At 39.8% G+C, this 19971-nt stretch overlaps 1 protein-coding gene across 1 annotated transcript in view; it reads left to right on the forward strand.

The window, feature by feature from the left end:
* The window catches only part of Corin (corin, serine peptidase), a 196252-nt gene that overhangs the window by 64003 nt on the left and 112278 nt on the right, over positions 1-19971 (forward strand). Inside the window, 1 exon segment of the mRNA XM_051198201.1 lies at positions 8792-8973. Within this exon segment, the coding sequence (XP_051054158.1) occupies positions 8792-8973 (182 nt within the window).

Below are 19971 nucleotides of genomic sequence, written 5' to 3' on the forward strand. Positions count from 1 at the left end.
AGTTGAAAGGCAGGAGGATATATGGATTCAGTGAAGTATATTTAAAACTATAAAATTTTAACTGATATACTGTTGGAATGACTCTAAAATTTGTAGGTTAGAAGGTGTTGCTTAAAGATATCAGGTGGCAGGTGTTGTTGATACATGCCTTTAATCCCAGCACTCGAGTAGCAGAGGCAGGTGGATCTCTGTGAGTTTGAGGCCAATCTGGTCTACAGAGTGAGTTCCAGGATAGCCAGGGCTACACAGAAACCCTTTCTCAAAAAACCAAAACAACAACAACAGCAATAGTAAAGATACCAAATAGCTAGCAAGAAAATATTGGTTAGTTAAAAGAGTATCAGATGTGATGACCTTTTGATATATGAAATACATGCCAAATTTTGGTGTGCTTTTGATAGGCAACTGTCACTTTCTTCTACCTCCTTCAAACAGTTGGCTTCTCATTTTATCTGTCCGGAGAAGGTGTTAATATCATCCTTGACTTAGCTTCTATAAGATTCTCCAGAAATCATGCTGACTTCTTATCACCCCATTCAAATCTTCTACTATGTTTCAGGGAAGGTCCTTACTTGTGATTGATAGGTTAAAGTTAGGAAATCAATGCATTGGTATTTGGTCTTTCTCAGGAGTACTGACCTGTGACCAAGCTTCAGCAGAAATACCCAATGCAAGGAAATAAAAATTCTTTATGTGTGTAGATGGCTTGAGATTAAAGATCATATCTCAAATGTAGGACTATTTCCCCTAGTAGTCTAGATTCCTATAGGTTTGAGTTGTAGAGTAAATGAATATCCTCAAATGAAGGTGTGTGTGTGTGTGTGTGTGTGTGTGTGTGTGTGTGTGTGTATGTGTGTGTGTACTATTGCTTGCTTGTAGAGGTCAACCTCAATGTCATTCTTCAGGAATAAGATGCCTTGTTTTCGGAGACAGTGTCTGTTGTCTGTCATTGGCTTAGAGCTTGTAGAGTAGATAGGCTGGCCAGTCAGCGAGCTCCAGGCATCCTCCTGCTTTCTTCACTCCCCAGTGTTGGGATTGCAAGCACTTGGGCATCATGCCCACCTTTTTTTTTTTTTAAACACCAGTTATAAGAATTGAACTCAGGTCCCTGTGCATATGTGGCAGGCACTTTACTAAGTGAAAAATATTTCTGAAAATGCCTTGTCATGTTACTGCCAGTGTCTGGAGCACTTGTACTTCATTCAGCCAGTATAGTGGTGAGTTCATTTACTTTTCTCTCCAGGAGTCTAGTATGTGACTAGAACATAGAAATAATACTTATTATTCCATTCACTTGAAAATCCTTATCATTAGTGTCACTTTATTATACACAAAAATCAAAACAGCTGTAATGTCGCAGCTGTAAGTTGCTTTTGATATTTGTTAATCTCTTATCCCATGGGTCTTGGTGAGTGTACCAAATACTAAAGATGATAAGCATCCCATCAGTTGGAAGGCATGGCTTTGATATTCTTTCAGCAGTTATTTTGTGGCTTTTTGTTATTCCTGCTCACTTAGGTCAACCTGTTTTTATCTGTTGGTATTTCCTTGAGTTTTTCTGTCCTAAGAGTGAAACTCTAAAGTTGTCAAGTCAATCTGCTTGTGAGCGTGTTATCCCTTTTGCTGACACTTTTCTATTATATGGGAAGAATGTAAATACGGATTAGCCTGTGTAGACTTTGTTGCTCTGAGGGAGAAGTAGTGTGGGAGGCAGAGAAGCTTCCACCCTTACACAGCTCCCTGAGCTGGGAGGAGAGCACTGTGGTGATGGCTTTCCTTTCTCATTTGCCAGGGACAGCTGTATTCCTAGTGGTGCCTAAGTCATTCTCTGTATATTTCACTCACTTATTCAGCAGGTGCCTGGGTGTCCCCATGTGCAGACTAAGGAGACAGTTGCAAATAAAATACAAATGAACCCTTGGCCTCGTGGAAATTTACATTGTATTGGAGGGAGATAAACAAGTCAGCAAGTTAATCTATGTATGGACGCCTTAATATTGAGATCATTTCTTATTCTGGCTCAAGAAATCCATGACAGTGACTTTCACTTGAGTGGAAATTATGTTTGCTTTTTCCCCCCATAGGTGGTAACTGAGTAACTGACTTTGGTCCTATCTCAATTGTGTTCTCTTGCAAAAGTCCCCCAAGACAAATATAAACAGCAATCCACAAAATGTGCCATGGCCGCATTTGCTGATTCTGAGTTATAAAGACTCCTACCAGATTTTAAGCTATCATTAGTTAGGCCATCTACTCACATGCCTGTCGTGTTTCCTCCCTCAACAAGCATTTGTTGGGGCTTCATTGGGTAGGAGGCACACAGTTGTGTGTTGGCTGGTCCTCATTTACTTCTCCACAGTTAGTTGTCACATGCCTGTGCCCCAACTCTTCTCTTGTCCCTCTTTCAGCAGTGACCACATCCCTGACTTCTGTTCTGCTCACCCCAGGGAAGCCGCCCATAGGAGATCAGAATGCAGGACAGAGCTAGCGATCACCTCATTTTCCTATCTGCCAAGTTGCAGAGATTGGGTGCATCATACTGTGACAGGCCATGGCTCCTGTGCAGCAACCTTCCCTGAATGGCTCTCCCTAAGTTCCAGAAATCACCTCTTTCCTTTTTAAGCTTAGATGTTAACAGCTCCTGGCCCCAGACCATTGCACTAACCCTTGCTGGTGTTAGGAAACTCTGCCTGTGCCAGTGATTTGCAGTGCTCCAACTTTAGTGAGTCATCTTTTCCCTGCTGGAACCATGATTATTGTAAATAAAGACAAGATAGTCACAGTGCTGGTTGTTAGAGTTGCAGACTAAAGTGAGCGAGGGATACTCTGACTCCTTCCGTTCTCTCTTTTCTAATGGGAGGCAGTGGCAAAGACAAGCCTTTACTCGTGTGCTTCTTCAGCTTGTAGGTGGACACCAAGCAAGCACCCTGTCTCTCTCTTACACAGTGTGGAAGGTTTCCTCAGTCACTTGATGTGCTTGTTGACCACTCACAGTGACACCAAGCCACCTCTTGTTTTGCACCCTTCAGCAATGGTGATAATCTCATATTCTTGTCTCACGGTGATTCATATGGGAAAGGGGGTCACAGTGCTTGGTCCTGTGACCCCCCCTCTTTAATTTTTAACCTTCTTCCAACAGAAAAGGAGAAAGTGGAGGCTTATGATCGTACAAGACTCTTTAGACATGAACAGGGTCTTCATGGCCGAGGAAGGGTCACAGCTCTGGGAGATGTGTAACTCTGACTTTGTGAGCATTGGTCACTGAACAGCTCGGTCTAAAAAAAATCAAACTGGAATTGCATTAAAAATGATTAAGTCTTGTCCACAAATACCACATAGGGCTCCGTATCAAGACTGAGAATGAGGTGTGTGCCAAGGAAAAGATGGCTGTGTTACATATTATCACACCTTCAATGGCTTAAAACAACCCATATGTGTTATGTCACTACTTCTGTAAATAGGAACCATAGGGTCACTCAGCTGACTCCTCTGCACCAGAGTCTCAGTGTGAACTAAGGTGTTGGCTAGAGGCAGAGGTCTTATCTGAAGGGATGACTGTGGAAGGATCCATTTCTGACTTCCTGAGTTATTAGAAGAGCTTCGGTTTCTCAAGGTCTGTTGGGCAATGGGTTACCCTCAGGGCTAACCATGTAGTTTCCTTAGTATGTATGGCAACTTGCTTTGTCAAAGCCAGCAAGAGAGAAAGTGGTGGAGGTATGAATAAGAGGGGAAGTTACAATCATATGTAGCTCAATGATGAAATGGCATCCCATTAGTTTCTGTAGTTGGGAGTAAGTCAGTACATACTCAAGAGAGAGACTTCCACAGGCAGGGGCAGTAGAAAACAGAGAACATAGGTAAGTTTTCTCTGATGCAAATCATCTTCCCCTGTGCCCACAAAAAGAGTTTTAAAACCAAAGTTCTCCTAATATATTTTAAGCATAGTGTATTGAAAATAGAATTTGACAACTGTGAAATGAGATTCTGAATAGAGAGATTTAGCAATATTTAAACAGGACGTTTGTCTCAAAGGCATTGTACTACTGTTAATTTCTTGGTTTTTCTACGGATAGTTATATGAAATGATTGCTTTGGAGAGCCCAAGAAAAAGCAGCTACATAGTAGCTGATGGTGGTGGTGGGGATAACCAAGAGACTCCCTATCTGTGAACTGTGTGAACTATAACAATGACCAGTGTGGTAACATGCTCATGGGTACAATTGTGACAAGAATATGGGAGTAACCAATTGTTTTCTGATTGGACTTCAGGCCTGCTCCACAGGAGGAAACAGGTGACTCAAATTGTAAATCTGGCCTAGAACTCTGGCTTAGGGATCTCATAGGCCCCAGGTTTGAGCCTACTACTACTAGTCTTTCCAATGGACAAGCTATCAAACTGATTACTATAACTTTGTATCTCCATATCCACCAATTTGTGCAGATCTTAGACTTCATCCGAAAAGTTTTTTGTGCAGGTGATGGTGGCTAATGCAGATTGTGGCTGGTCAACATGCAGAGAAGAGATTAAGTGATTGTGGCAGGCTCAGCCACAAATGGACCATCTATTATCATGCACCCCTTCCCCCCCACCCCCCAGTCAAGGCTCAGGGACCACCCTGGAAAAAAGGGAAGAAAGATTGTAAGAGTCAAAAGTCAAAGGGAAGCAGAATGAAAATGTGACTCCTGGACTTGATGTGACACTGTACTCATAAATTCACAGCAGCTGTGGCTACCTGCCCAAGACCAAGCCAGTCAATGTTCTAGTATAGGCAAGATCTCACCTCTGAGGGCCAGTGAACAGTTGATGCCTTTGGGGAGGGAGGGAGAGGGAGAGTCAAGTTTCCTCAAGAGCAAGGTCTGTAGTAGGTCAATCACATTCCAGTGGGTGGTCCTGAATTCAGGAGTATGGACAGCACAAACTGGACTTAGTAGTTTATTAAAAACAAAAGGACACAAAGTTGGGGGTTAGGAGGTGATGGTGGATCTGAAGACAGTAGGGGAAGAAGTGAGGGATGGATTTGATCAGAATATATTGCATGACGGTGATAGTTACATGAAATTCTCAAAGAATTTATAGGAAGCATTTCTAAAAAGTAGCTCAAATTGATAGAAAAAATGTGATTTATAACTTTAAAAGCCTATGGCCATTAGTTTATTTTGTAGCTCTAACTTCTTTAAAACATTTACATTTATAACTATCATAATTTTCTTTTAGATAAACATCTATATAACTTTAGATATATCATAATGCAATTTTCTAGAAATAAATTTAGTAATGAAGTTATAGATTATTTTAAGAATACTTTTTGGTAGGTTAATTATTTAAAAACACTCTCACTAGTGAAAAATATTCCAAGTCCTTGTTATCACTTTGTGATAGCATATTTCCAAACTTATCAAATGTGTCAACAAATAATTGTAGAGGCAGATCAGAGCTCTCTGGCTTCACTTGAGTTGAAATGCATCAGGACATTTTTGTACCACACCCAATGTACTTCACACATCAATTAAGAACAATCAGCCTTTCTAAAATAGCCATTCTGATAGCCAAAGTGAACCTTCCCTTGTGTTGAGCACTGTTTTCCAGTTGCCAGAGTGTTGTTGCTTGGATATAGATACTTACATTCCAAAATAGTGTAGCCTGTCTCATCATCCTGTTCCCTGTGATGAAAAGCAAAGAGCATTCACTCTTCACAGGCAGCTGAATTTCAGGCAAAACAAGAACAAATGGTTCCTCATTTGCTCACTGTTTGTAAGGGCTCATAGTTATTAATACTCTAACCCTAGCTCACATATTCTGGTCCAGCAATTCAAAACTCATGGGGTTTCTGTCAGTTACACCTCTTAGGAGACCTATTTGGAAACACTCTAGACATTGTTTCCCAGTTGATAATTTTAGAACAGATGGTCTGATGATATTTTAGTAGTTCTGTCTTCCCCGCACAAACTTTGAGAAAAGTGTTACTTCTTACAGTTCATCAAGGCTGATGGGGTTATCACAGCCTCGGTGCTCCTCTGAGAACATGCTCTCAAGAGTGAATTTAAACTTAACAAAGTGTTCATAATAAGATAATTATGGGAAATGGTCCAAACAAGAGCTCTTCCAAATTGCTCATCTTTCAACTGGGGAAACTGAGTCTTGGTGTGATTGAACTGCCTGCCGGTTTAAGGACAGACAGTATCAGAATATCCATGGGAGGGTCTGTGGTGGGGGACTTAGGAAAATGGTAGAGAGTGAGAGTCCATGGTGATGAGTTAGCTTCTGAGTTAAAGACTTTAACTTCAGGACATGAAAAAAGACCACTAGGCCCCTGTGTGAAACTTCATCATCACTGTTGACTGGGACATCTTGGGAAAAAACACGGGATGGTGAAGAGTAAGTGGTCTCAGAGATAAAGAAAGCTCCCAGAACCACTGGGGAGACTTATCTACTTTTAGTTCTTTCTGCAAATATCTAATTGTGGTTTGAATGAAAATGGCTGTAATATGCTCATATGTCTGATACTCAGTCTCAATATTAGTCCTGTTGGTGGAACTGTTTGGGAAGGATTAAAAGCTGCGTGTTGGAGGAGGTGTGTTACTTAGGGCAGGCGTTGAGGTTTTAGAAGCCCTCCCTCAGCTTTTCCAGTTGGCTGTCTCTGCTTGTGGATCCAAGGTGTGAGCTCTCAGCTGTCCCTGCCGCCATGCCTTTGTTCTACCACCCTAGACTCTAACCCTTTGAAATATTTTTTGTTTGTTTTGTTTTGTTTTTTCTTGAGACAGGGTTTCTCTCTACTGCTTTGGAGCCTGTCCTGAAGCTAGCTCTGTAGATCAGGCTGGCCTCGAACTCACAGAGATCAGCCTGTCTCTGCCTCCTGAGTACTGGGATTAAAGGTGTGCAAACCCTTTGAAATCTTAAACCCCAAGTGAAATGCTTTCTTTTACATGTTGCCTTGCTCTTGTGTCTTATCACAGCAATAGAAACACTAAGACACTAATATATTCCTGAGTGGTTATCAGCACAAATTCATGTTTTATGTTCTCAATGTAACTTGTTTAAAGGCAAAAATTCCTGTATCAAAAAATCAGTATCAAAATTAATTACATATTAATTTAAATAGATTATTTTTAAAAGATAATCTTAGGGAGCTGGGAAGATGGCTCAGCAATTAAGAACACTGCTTGCTCTAACAGAGGTTCTGAGTTCAAATTCCAGCAACCATATGGTGGCTTACAACCATCTGTAACAAAATCTTGGGCAGACATACAGGCAGAACACTGTAAGCATAACAAATTTTTAAAAAATCCTTTTAAAAAAGATAATTTTAATATGATTTTTAAAAGAATCTTTTATTTTTTTATTAGGATGCCATTGTTGAGAGATGCCTGCTGGTAAAGGCATGTAATACCAGCAGCTTGGTAGCTTGATGCAGGATGACCACAAGTTCATGGTCTGTTAGGGCTACAGAAGAGTTCAAGGCCAGTATGGGCAACCTAGTGAGATCTCGTCTCAAAATAAGGACAGAGAATGGGAAATGTAGGATCAGCAGCATGAACAATGCCCTGAGTGTGACTCCATCACCACCACACAATGTAAACATTGAAAACTCCTTCTCCACTTCTTAGCTATAACAAGATTTCTCCTTCAAGGCCCTCAAAGACCATGTTAGAGCCAGTCTAACCCTGGTGGCAGGTCCCATCATGTTTCTGTAATTGATGGAACAAATGATATATAAGCTTGTTTGAGCAATGAGTATGTAAATCCAGTATCATTGTTAGATCATGTATAGATCAAGACCTGGAAGCTCACACATCTGCTTTCTTCTCCTACCTCTGCCATAGTTAAGACAGTAGTAATAAGCATGTGACATTTAAATCTGCCCCAGAATCTTCACGGCTCTGTGATTCCCAGGAAAGGTTTATTACAGTGATCAAACATTGTATGATTCTGTGATATTAAGATTTGAAACAAAAATTTTCTGTTTCTTTCCCAGTTTCCTTAAAATTCTCTAAAATGTTTTTGGCAAGATTGGCAAGGATAAAAGATACAGCCTACAGATGTAAGCCTAGAAGGCCACTTGGCTCTAAGAGGAGACAGTCCATGGCTTTGACATTGCTAGAGCTTAGGTTAACATTCCCAGAGCAAACCTGGGATCCAGGAGTGTTTGGTTACTTATAACAAGGATGAGAACAAGCTCCAGAGGCATTATTGTTTTTACTATTGTTGGTGGCACACATCTTTTACTTTGCAGAATACAAAATGGAAGTTTGATAAATTTTTTTTTAAGTACATAAGATTTTCTGAGCTATAGCTTGTCTGGATAAGTTTTCCATGAGAGCCAGGGAGGATAAAAAACAAAACAAAACAAAAACAAAAACAAAAACAAAAAACAGTTTTCTCTATTTGCCTCTAAGAGATAGTTTGGATTTCTCAAATGAAAGATAAAAAGTGAAAGTAATATACTTTTTACCTACTTTTGCTCTTTCAAACTGGGGACCCCTCCATTTTTTTGTTGACTAGTATATTTTAACACAGAAAGCTTAAGAACAATAATTTGGAGGAAATGCTTCTACAAGAGGTGACTGCATTCAGTGTTGTGAAACTAGCTTCTTATCTTCAGAACTGGGTGATATAATTGGGTGGCTAAAATTGTCATAGGACTGAATATAGAAGTTTAAATGGCTGACTGCAGATAAGAAATGTAAGTTAATAGTTCACATTATCTTACTTGTGGCTGGCTTTAATATCATTATTATTATCTTAAGGACTGTTTGATAAAGATATTAAAACCCCCTTTATCTTTCTGTGTAGGCATGGCCTCCTGCCCTGTAGATCTTTCTGTGAGGCTGCAAAAGAAGGCTGTGAGTTTGTCCTGGAGATGGTGAACTTCACCTGGCCAGATTCCCTCAGATGCTCGCAGTTTAGAGACCACACTGAGAACAGTGATGTCAGCAAGATCTGCTTCTCCCTTGAGCAGGAGCATGGAAGACAATGTAAGTATCTGTGATTCCTTTTAAAGTTTTAAATTCAGATATACTACCCACTTAGCAACAGCTACATAAATAGGTGTACTGTCTAATATAATTTAAAAAACGAGCAGGTTAAGGATGATTAACAACACCTAGAGATGCCCTCAATAGCCCTCTTAATTGTCTCACCTTTGCCAAAGAAATCTCTGTCCTGACCCCCATCACCCTAGCTAGTTTTGCTTATTACTGAACTTTATGTAAATAAAATAATTAAATAATGTGTGATAGCTCTGCATCTTTATGCATTTGCTTAACATTATGCTTGAGCAATGCATTGCGTTTATTGCAGGTTCCATTTCAGTACACCTAATACTCCATTATAGAAAAATATTTTTCTTGTCTGCTATTGATGGACATTTAGGTTATTTGCAGTTTCAGTTATGATGATGAACAATGCTGTTACTATTTTCACACATGTCTTTGGTTGAACATAATTGTGGGCTTGCTCAGTCAAAATAGTTCTCTAAATAGTTATATGGGCTTATACTCCTGGAATCTATGTGTGAGAGATCAGCTTGTTCCCATCCACTCCCAACCTTGGCATTTTCAATCTCAGTTTTACATTTTTTTTTTTTTTTTTTGGTGAGAGCAGTGAGGCATCTCACTGTGATTTTAAGTTATTTTTCCCTGAGAAATTTAATCATAGTTTTAAAAATGTGTAACTGTTTCATGATCCCTCCTACGGTACAAATATTTGTCCATGTCCCAATGGTCTCATTAATTTACAGTTCCATATGCAGCATGGATTTATCCATTTATGGTTTTTATCTGAAATGTTGCACAGAAACTCATTTGCTAACAGCTCGTCTACTGGCCTGTAGCACTGTGGAGAGTGTCTGGAGCCTTTAAGAGGTGGAGCACAGTAGAATGAAGTTGGGTATCTGATGTCTAGCCCCTGAATTGGGTATTGGGACCCTGGCCTCTCATTTCCATTTTTTTTTTTTTTTGCTTCCCAACCACCACGAGGTGAACAGCCTCATCTACCATGTGCCTTTGCCATTATATTTTACCTCTGAATAGTCTCAAAGTGATGTGGGTGACAATGAACCAAAATCTCTAAACTCTGAGGCAAAACAATCTCTCCTCCATTCAAACTGTTTATTTCAGGTATTTTGAGCACAAAGCTGACTGGATAGATGGTAATTATTGGGTAGATGTATTGTAAAAATCTCTGATTGTGTTTCCCTAGTTTCAACACTTATGCTTCTTATTTTCTGTACATGGAACAGAAAAAGAGAGAGTTACTATTTTCATTAATTATTTGAAATTTTCATATGATGTACTTTGATCATATTCACGCCTCCTCTTCCAACTCCTCTCAGATCCACTTGTTTCCCTGTCCACCCAACTTTGTGTCTTCATTTAAAAAATAATCTACTGAGTCTGATTTCTGCTGCCCATATACTCTTGGGTGTGTGGCCATCCACTGGAATGTAGTTAACCTACAAGGTGCTTGATCCTTAAAGAAAATGGACTCAACCTCTCCCAATAGCTCTCAGTTGCCAATAGCTCCTTAGCTAAGGGTGAGATTTCATTACCATTTCCTTACTTCATGCTGGGATTTGGTCTGGCTACAGCTTGTGTTCGTATCACAATCACCATGAGGCCATATTTGCAATGTCCCTGATGTGTCTAGAAAACATGGTTTCCTTGTAGTCATCCACTGCCTTTGGCTCTCACTGTTTTTTTTTTTTTTTATCCCTTATTCCATAGTGATCACTAAACTTTGGAGGGGGTATAATATAATTTCTATTTAATGCAGAGCACTAAGAAATCTCCTCTTGTCTGTGACTTGACCAGTTTGAGTCTCTGTGTTAATCTCCATTTAATGAAGCTTCTCTGATGAGGTTTGAGAGACTCACTAGTCTATGAGTATAACAATAAGTTATCAGGAATCATTTTAACAATATGTCCATTTAGAGAATAATTGTACCAGGGCCTATGATCTGTTAAGCCATAGGTTATTTGTCTCTACCACCGTGCCATGTATGAGCAGACTGACTCCAATCAGAAGGTTGATGATTACCCCCATGACATTTGTGCCACTGTTGTCTCCCCAGGACAGTCATTGTAGCTCACAGGGCTCACCACTGAGTCAGACTGATAATTCCTTTTCTCCTCTGGTAGCACACATAGCACCTTTCTATCACTATGAAATGTAGACATTAGGGATGAAGCTTCCAGGTATGTACCAGATTGTTTTCTTCCCTTGTTCTAGGACTCAAGTATGTGGCTCAGCATTAGGGTCTTACTGTTTATGGAAGAATCCAGTGGATACTCTTAGATTTGGGGACTTCTGTTTGTAGTTTTATTTTGAGGAAGGGAGGCTTTATTTGGCTTACATTTTCAAATCACAGCCCATCATTGAGGGATGTTAGAGAAGGAACTCACTCAGGAACTTCAGAGCAGGACCTGAAGTAAAGATCATGGAGGCTTGCTTTTTACTGGTTTCCTTCGTCAGGCTGGCTCAGCTACTTTTCTTCTATAGACCAGGTCCACCTGCCTAGGAATGACACTTTCCACAGTGGGATGGGCCCGCCTACATCAACTTGCAATTAAGAAAATATATCATAGACATGGCTTAGTTGAGATTCATTTTTCCCAGATGGATCTAGATTGGTGTCATTTTTAATTTAAAAAAGTTTTAAAATCAAAATATAATTATATTATTTCTATTTTTTCTTTCTTTTTTCTAACCCCTCCCATATACCCCCATTACTCCCTCAAGCATATTTTACTTTAATTGTTTTATCTATTATATTGTTATAATATGACAAATATATATGTGTGTGTATTGTATTCCTAAAATATAAAAATAATTGTTCTGTATAATATAGCTTTTTTTTTTAAAAAATCATAAAATGTTTTTGTATTTTACCAAAAGCTTTCTTTATGTCTGTTAAGATCATCTATTGTTTTCTTCCTATTAGGCTACATGATAATAACTCCATTTTCATTTAGGCATTGGTGATGCTCTCTTTCTTGGTAAGTGTAAGTAAGTGTGAGTGCCAGGTTTCAGTACCAAAATTTAAGTGAGTATGGGTGTTATAGCTCTGGAACTGTAAAAGTGTCCTTACTTATCAGGAAGCCAGGCTACCTAGATCCACAACAGGACAGCCCTGGAGACTGGAGCTGCAATAGGACAGCTTAGCCCTGGAGAGAAAGGTGTCCTTACTTGTCAGGAAGCCAAGCTACCTGAAGCTGGGATGGTCTACTCGCAGGATAGCCAATCCTGCTCTTCTTCTAGAGAGCTGTTATAGCTAGGGGAAGGTCCTAGCACAGCTATCCACTTCTTTCTCTTCCCAAGATGTTACTTCTACTACACTCTGCTATAGGGGAAGCCCCTGTGGAAATGCAGCAATCTCTTCCTACTCAGGCAGAGTTAGTAACTTTGCTCAGCCTTGTTCATACCGCTAAGGAAGTGTCTCAGCAAGGTTCTTCTGTTCTGCACTGGTGAATGAAGATCTTCACTCAAGACTCTTTTGAGAAAGAGATTTATTTGGGAAGGAGGAGTCCAGGAGAGTAGTTGCATCGGCCAGGGTGGGAGTGGAGACTGCCTTCTGTTTGAGTCTGAGAAGGCAGAGACATGAGATCCCCAGAGCAAGCTGGCTAAGGAGACCTGCTATGAGTCAGGCTCTGGATTTGATTTAGACATGCTGCTCATTTTACAAGGTGGGATAGTAATATTCATGATTCCTAACATCACCCTCAGGCATCCACAGGCACAAACACTCACAAGCACATACACTCACTGTGATGGTTTGAGTAGCAATGGTCCTAATAGCCGTACATATTTGAGTGCTTGGTCATTAGGGAATAGTACTACTTGGCAGGACTTAGGAGGTGTGGCCTTTTTGGAGTAGGTGTGGCCTTGTGGGAAGAAGTACATCACTGGTAGGTGGGCTTTGGGGTTTCAGAATCCATGCCTCTTGGCATATTCTCTTCCTGCTGCCTGAGGATCTGGATGGAGAACTCTCAGCTCCTTCTCCAGGAGCATGTCTGCCTGTGAGTCACAATGCTTCCTGACATGCTGATAGTGGACCTCTGAAACTGTAAGTAAGGCCCAATTAAATGCTTTCCTTTATAAGAATTGCCATGTTCACTGTGTTTCTTCATAGCAATAGGACATTGACAAGGACACTTTCACTTGTACCCCATCCACAAAAACTTACCATCACACAGACACACAGACACAGACACACACACACACACACACACACACACACACACACACACACACACACACCCCAAAACTCCTATTTGATCTATTTGTCTTATAGTAACGAATTTTTATACTTAGAACATTTTGTACGTTACTCTACCAGTGATTCTCAACCTTCCTAATGCTATGGCCTTTTACTACAGTTCCTTATGTTGTAGTGACCCAACCATAAGTGTAATTTTTTCTACAGCTGTGAAATGTAATCTAAATATCTTATATGCAGGATGTCTGATATATGACCACCAAAGGGGTCATGACTGAGTCTATTTTCTTTAGTTCATTTCTTTGTATAACTGAGACTACCCTAATTCACCTCTGATGAGAGTTTTAGCAATCGAGATAGTGCTATGATGCCAGGGTGTCTGTCTCTGTCACTAGTGATGACATATTTTTTTAAATTAATTTTTTTACATCCTGACTTCATCTACCCCTCCATGCTCTCCTTTCATTCCTTCCCCCCTCCTCCCTCCACCTCTCCATTCTATCCCTCCTCCTTATTCACTCAGAAAGGGGCAGGCCTATCATCAGCAAAGCATGGTCTATCAAGCTGCCATAAAACCAATCACATCTTTATGTTCATTCTCCCCTGAGTTCTCCAGGTCAGCATTTCTGTCTTATGACCCCATTTCTTGGACTATCCCTGAGACCAACCGTCACAAGTTGGGTTCTCTAGAAACAGTCATTAAAAGAAAGTCTGAGACACATTGCTTACTTATTGGGACTCAGTCTGTTTGTTGTAGAGAGGGAAGAAGTCAGCTTTTGGTGAAAGGAAAGATTTGGAATATGATCCAGTCCCTTCAAAGCTTCAGCCATATACAAGGGCATTCTGGAAGATAATTGGTCTCAGTCAGAAATGGTCCATGGTCAGCCCAAATAGTCAAGTCTTTCAACCTTTACCTCAGTCAGCCATTGATGGTGTTCTTCTTGGGAAGAACACTTTTTTGAGTAGGGCAGCTTTCTGAAGCATTCTGTTGAATGAGCTGATGGTTTGAATGTCTTGCAAAAGCAAAGGGATGTCTGCTGATGGATAGGGCCACAAGTTCTTTCTTAAAGTAGAGGAGCATAGAGCAGGGCCAGGTCACTTAATCTAATAGGAAACTGAGATGACTTTGTTCCATTTTTTAAAAAGTAAAACTCCATTTAACTCTTGTTTCTATTCTGAAGAACATTCCTCCAGGGAATCTAAGCTGGAGACTTGGGGAGTCGATATGTTCCACAGGTCCAGGGACAGGTCTGAGTTTAGTTACTTTTATTCTCAGTACAAAATATTTTGCCATAATTTCTACTTAACTTTCAGAAGATTTCTGCTTGCCTTTTCTTCTCTTGCTTTTGTGCTAAGTTCCATAAGGAGTCTTCCTCCCAGGTAACAGTCCCCCTGCTGTGCATCTCTCCTTGCTACCAGCCACTCACTCCTTTAGGGTTGGAAAACTCTGATACTTCTGGGACTCTTTGCAAGGGCTCCATGTCCAGATCCTCAGTTGTAGGAGCATGGCAAAAACTGGCATATTCATGAAGGGACAGAGTGCATAGAACATGAATAATTTTTCTTGTTTATTTTTTAGATTGTATTTTAATTGCATTTCTCCTTTCTCATTCTACTCTTCAAATCCCCCCCCCCCCCACATCCCTCTCCACTCTCCTTCATCTTTCTGTTCTCTGTCAGAGCAGTGGATCTTTGCCTTGTACTTACTTTTCTCTGTGATCTTGACTACTCATGGCTTAATTATTTCCTTAGCTTTCAGCTGACTTTAAACAGAATTTTCTCCTGCTTCATCTGCCTTTTCTATTTGTTCTTGATGGAGACCCTGACCACTCACAATTTATTGCACAATGTCCAGAAACAGAAATCTATCTGATTTCTTTGGAACACATTGTTCTCATGTTCTTCTAATTCCTAATCCCCACTCCCACTACTTGGCAAAGAGTGAGTAGATCTAGAAGGGGTCCCTCAAGTCTTTCTTGTTTTAGCTACATTTGTTCCTGGCTGGATAAGAACACTCAGTGTGTTTATTCATGGTCATTTTGAAAATATCACAATTGACATAGGATTTGAGAATCCTTAAAAAGTCTGGCAGTCAGAATCTACCCTATTGGTCAAAAGGTAGCAGTTTTTGAAAGTCAAAAATCACACACGCATTTGTATCCACTCTTCAATAAATCACCCTGAGGTGTCACTGGGAATATCAGTTCTCTGTCATCAGGAAATGTTGCGGCACTTCTAATCTTAGAAAAGATTGGTGGGTTTTGGGCAAGATGGTGTAACAATTAAATTAGAACCATGTGTTCAATATAATAGTAATTTCTTAAGTTTAGTAATCAGAATCACAGAGTCCTTTTGGGTTTTTAGATATAGTTATTTTTAATGTAACTTTTCTTCTGAAAAGTTTTTCCTTGAAATGTCATCTGTTTGATAAAATATTTTTCTAGAATTTTAAATATTTTTTTCTGCCTCATACTTGGTGGACCAATAGGCTCATTCCCAATATATTTATAATTCTTGTGCTCTAGAGCAAACCACTGATACAAATGATTGTCATGTATAAGAATGTGATTTCTAGTATACCTATATACTAACTGAAAAGGGTCATGTGTTAATAATATATTGTATATCAAGAAAAAAAGTATTTATTATATAATGCAATTATATAGGGGCTTGTTCTATTAGGCCACTTTACAGGCTACCCAGTGCAGTCTTTTTCTCATGTTTTTTTATTCATTGAGTAAACTGAGTTCCTGTTAAATCCTGAATATCACCCCAGGGACTCTGAAAAAATACAGTTGATAACAGTGAACATAGTATTAATTTATTTTCATGCAATGCAGTATTTCTTAACCATAGGTGATTCTTCAACAGCTCCCATTTTCCTCCAGGGAATGTTTGTTAATAAATGTCCACATTTTTAGTTGTTACACCTGAATAGAAAAGAAGATGTATGATGGATCAAGTCTGTTATCGAGACCAGACAGCCTGCTAAACATCCCTCAATAAACAAAGTACAGTCCCCCATTTTAAAAATGTTATGTGATCCAAAATGTCAGTGGCATTGAACTTGAGAAACTCTGACAGAGGTTTATGTTTTGAAAAGTTCTTTCTCAAATTCCATCGCCATCACCACACCATCACCACCACCGCCATTATCACCGCCCAAGTATGCTTCATGACTTTCAAGGGGAACTAAACATAGTCTACGACAAATACATGTAAAAAGCAACAGAAGAATACAAGCGACTCATATAAACATGCTGACATTCAGAAAGTACAGTTATGGGATAAATAACAGGAGGGTAGCATGGAGTCAATTCCATGGATGAGTAATGCCTATTTTTAACAGAAAAGGTATATCCTTGGCAAAGAGAAAGGGAACAGGTGTTCTCATGCAGGCAACAGACACTGTGAAGTTGTGCTGGTGTTGGGTTTTTGCTTAGCCCCAGACATGAATTATAAGGCAAAGCTGACTCCTGTCCTAGTCCCTCCTCCTCACTTGTGAAATAATTGGCCTCTCGACAGCAGTACCCTCTCTTCCCCTTTATATTTGGTACCTCATTCTCTTTACCAAAGTATTTTCACAGCTGTTAGCCCCCTTTGCTTCATGTAAGTCCCCAAGGTATTTTCATCTTCGTTTTATAAATTAAGAAATTGAGGGTGAGAGAGGTCATCCAAGTGTTATTTTAAATCCAGCCCTTCCACCCCCAACCTTCCACTTTGGTTTCCACCAAACAGCACACCATCCTGGGAGTCAATTAGTAACCCTTGAATGCTACCCTACACTACAGGCTCTTTCTCACAAGAACTCTCCAATGTCTTTCCAGACTGCACTGAGCCAGAGCCTACAACCTGTAATAACTGCTTTTCCCAAGGCATGGCTCTGTGAATTCAATTCATCTCCTCTTAGCTGCCTTTAAATCAGTCATAATTCCTGAGACATTTTGTTCTCATATAGGACACACAGTTGTCTTATCCTTTCTATCGCTGGGCCCTGCAAAGTAAATAATGTGCTAAAGTGATAATTCTGTGGGAACTGTTCTTCAGGGGTTTAAAAACAAACATTTGTGTGTGTTTCCATAGCCAAGTCGAGAGAACTCAAGGGGGCTAAAGTTCAAGGCCCATCAATCATTCTAAGCAGTCCAACTAATCCCTTTACTTTACCTTGGTTGTAATCATATATGGAGAGTAGTTTTTAAAGGGCATTTCTGTGAGTCTAAAGAGATATCCTACCATGAAAGAGCTCTAGCTGTTTGTCCTTTCATTTTCTTCCTTTTTTTCCTAGTATTGTATTTGCTTTGTCCAGCTCTCGTTGCTGATAGCAACCGCTTCACAGTATCAGACTTCCTAATTGTATTTCTGGATCTTGGCAAAACACACACTCTCAATTTCTATTGAATCACAGGTTCATTTCAGGGAGATTATTCCATTCTATTTCTTCGAGATTCTTAGAATCAATGCTTTGGTAGTGATTATAGGCATTACCATGAAACTTGAAAACTTAGCCATGCACTTTCCATTACAATGACCATTTTTAGATAAAGTATTTTCCCAGAACCTCAATTCTGGGAAATTGTTTATATTTTTGTTTTTGTTTTTCAAGACAGGGTTTTTCTGTGTAGCCTTGGCTGTTCTGGAATTCACTCTGTAGACCAGGCTGGCCTTGAACTCAAAGAGATCTCCCTGCCTCTGGGATTAAAGGCATGCACCACCACCACCTAACTAAATTGTTTATAATTTTGGATTACCTAAACAACTTCTCTCTGCATAGATGTCACCTCTTATTAGTACTTTGACTTAGCATTGGCTGACTTCTAACAGAGCCTTAATGGTTTTACTTTATAACTGTGGACTTGAGAAAGTTGAAGCCCTTCACACATCTATCTCCTCAATTTCATGACATAAAGTAATAAGACTTGAGTGTAGAACCATTTTATCCTCATGTAATGTATTTCAGGCAACTTTGGAAGCCATGATGCACTTTGAATATACACATATTTCAGTTTAGTGGCCATATTTTCTGTGCCAGGTACTTAATTATAGTTTGAAACATGCCCATTTCTCATAATTTCATAGGCCAGTAGAGATATATTTATGCATAGGCTCACACTTTAAACAAGGAGTTGGCTTCAAATGGCATGTTAGAGAGAGACATGGTTTAGGGTAGGTTGGGGATAGAATGAAGGGGTTATTCAGTGAAAGAAAAATGGCCAAAGGAGTCGCTTATTGGACTTTGATGTGGCTTGGTGGTGGAGTCCTTACATGCCATGCAAGAGACCATGGACTGCAAAGTAGGGCAGAAAAGAAGTAAATTATTAAACCAGTTGCTGTAGCAGGCAGCTGGCACTGTATTCGATGGGAAAGTATCAAATAGTACACAGCCCACTATTCTGAGAGTGAGTGGGACATTTCTTCCTACAGTCTTTGAAACTGATAGGACTTAGTGAAGCCCTCAAGTACGACTTCTTAGAAGAGATATGAGATCCTGAGAAAGGAAGTATGAAGTGTGGCTACTTCCTGTGTAGGAGGCTTTTGTTCCTGCCACTTCTCCAGCTTTGCTTGAAGAAGCCTGGTGCACAAGTTAGATGCTGAAATCAGGGAGACAAAAGTGTGGGTTGATCCCATGTTCCTTACGGAGGACTGTCATGCTCGGTGTCTAGAGACCAAGGATATCTATCTACTCTTGATTCAGTGTTTCACTCCAAATCAGAAGTGTTATTTGTGATCCAGATTCCAATAAAAAAGTAGCAAAGTAAAAAAAAAAAAAAAATCCGTTTTGATACAAATACATTGCAATTCTAAGCCCATTTTGATGCATGGTCCAATTAAAATTTCCCAATAAGAATGTTGTTCTTCATATCCTAAATGACTCAGACCATCATCTATTTTAATTTTTACTCTAGCTTTATATCCTCCCTTGTGGTCAACTTAATCCTGTCAAACACACTCTTATACAACTAGGCTTAAACACTTTCTCTTCTTTCCCCTTTCTCATGGTGGGGGGTGGGGGACAGGTTCCTGTCTGGGTGTTTTGGGAGGACAGGTTTAAGAAGCTCAAGCAGTCCTTAGAGCTGGGCTACAGTGATGTGGTTGCCTAGTAACTCAGACACCATAGAGTTTGAACTCTTAGCCCTAGGCCACCCAGTGAAACTAACACAGGATTAAAAATCGTGTCAAAATCTGTGACTCTCTTCTGAAGTCGGGACTTTGTTATACCAAACAACATTGCCGTCTTCCTGACTGTGACCCTAGCAATCAAAAGGCAACTTGAGGTCTCCATTTTCAACAGCTTAATCCTATGTTTATTTTGTGTCTAAATCCCCAACACATTTAAGCAAAGCGAGCTAAGCTCTGAGGCAGGGTAGTGGTGACCACAGCTGGGTCCTCCCAGATTTCTTGCTCATGACTCCCTGAAAGGGTTTGGAAATGTGACACATCTCTTATACAACTTCAAATTAATATCTACAAACTTAATGATGATTATAAATGATGGCAGGGGATGTGATTTAGTGGGTGTTTTAATAATTGTCATTTTGAAATGAACCTTCTATTGCTCTTCTAGATATGTTGACTGGAACTGAAGTCCTAAAGTGGGTTGGCTCTCATCTGCTATTCAAAATTTATAAGTTCCTCTTGTAACATCCAGCAAAATTAGACATTGTTACTTTTTGTCTGAATTAATTTATATTTCTCTCCTCTCACAGAGCTTCATTTTGACTCAATATATAGTTGTTACTTAGAATTAATGATCTCTGAA

Source organism: Phodopus roborovskii, unplaced genomic scaffold, assembly GCF_943737965.1.
Source record: "Phodopus roborovskii unplaced genomic scaffold, PHOROB, whole genome shotgun sequence".
In the NCBI taxonomy this organism is placed as follows: Eukaryota; Metazoa; Chordata; class Mammalia; order Rodentia; family Cricetidae; genus Phodopus; species Phodopus roborovskii.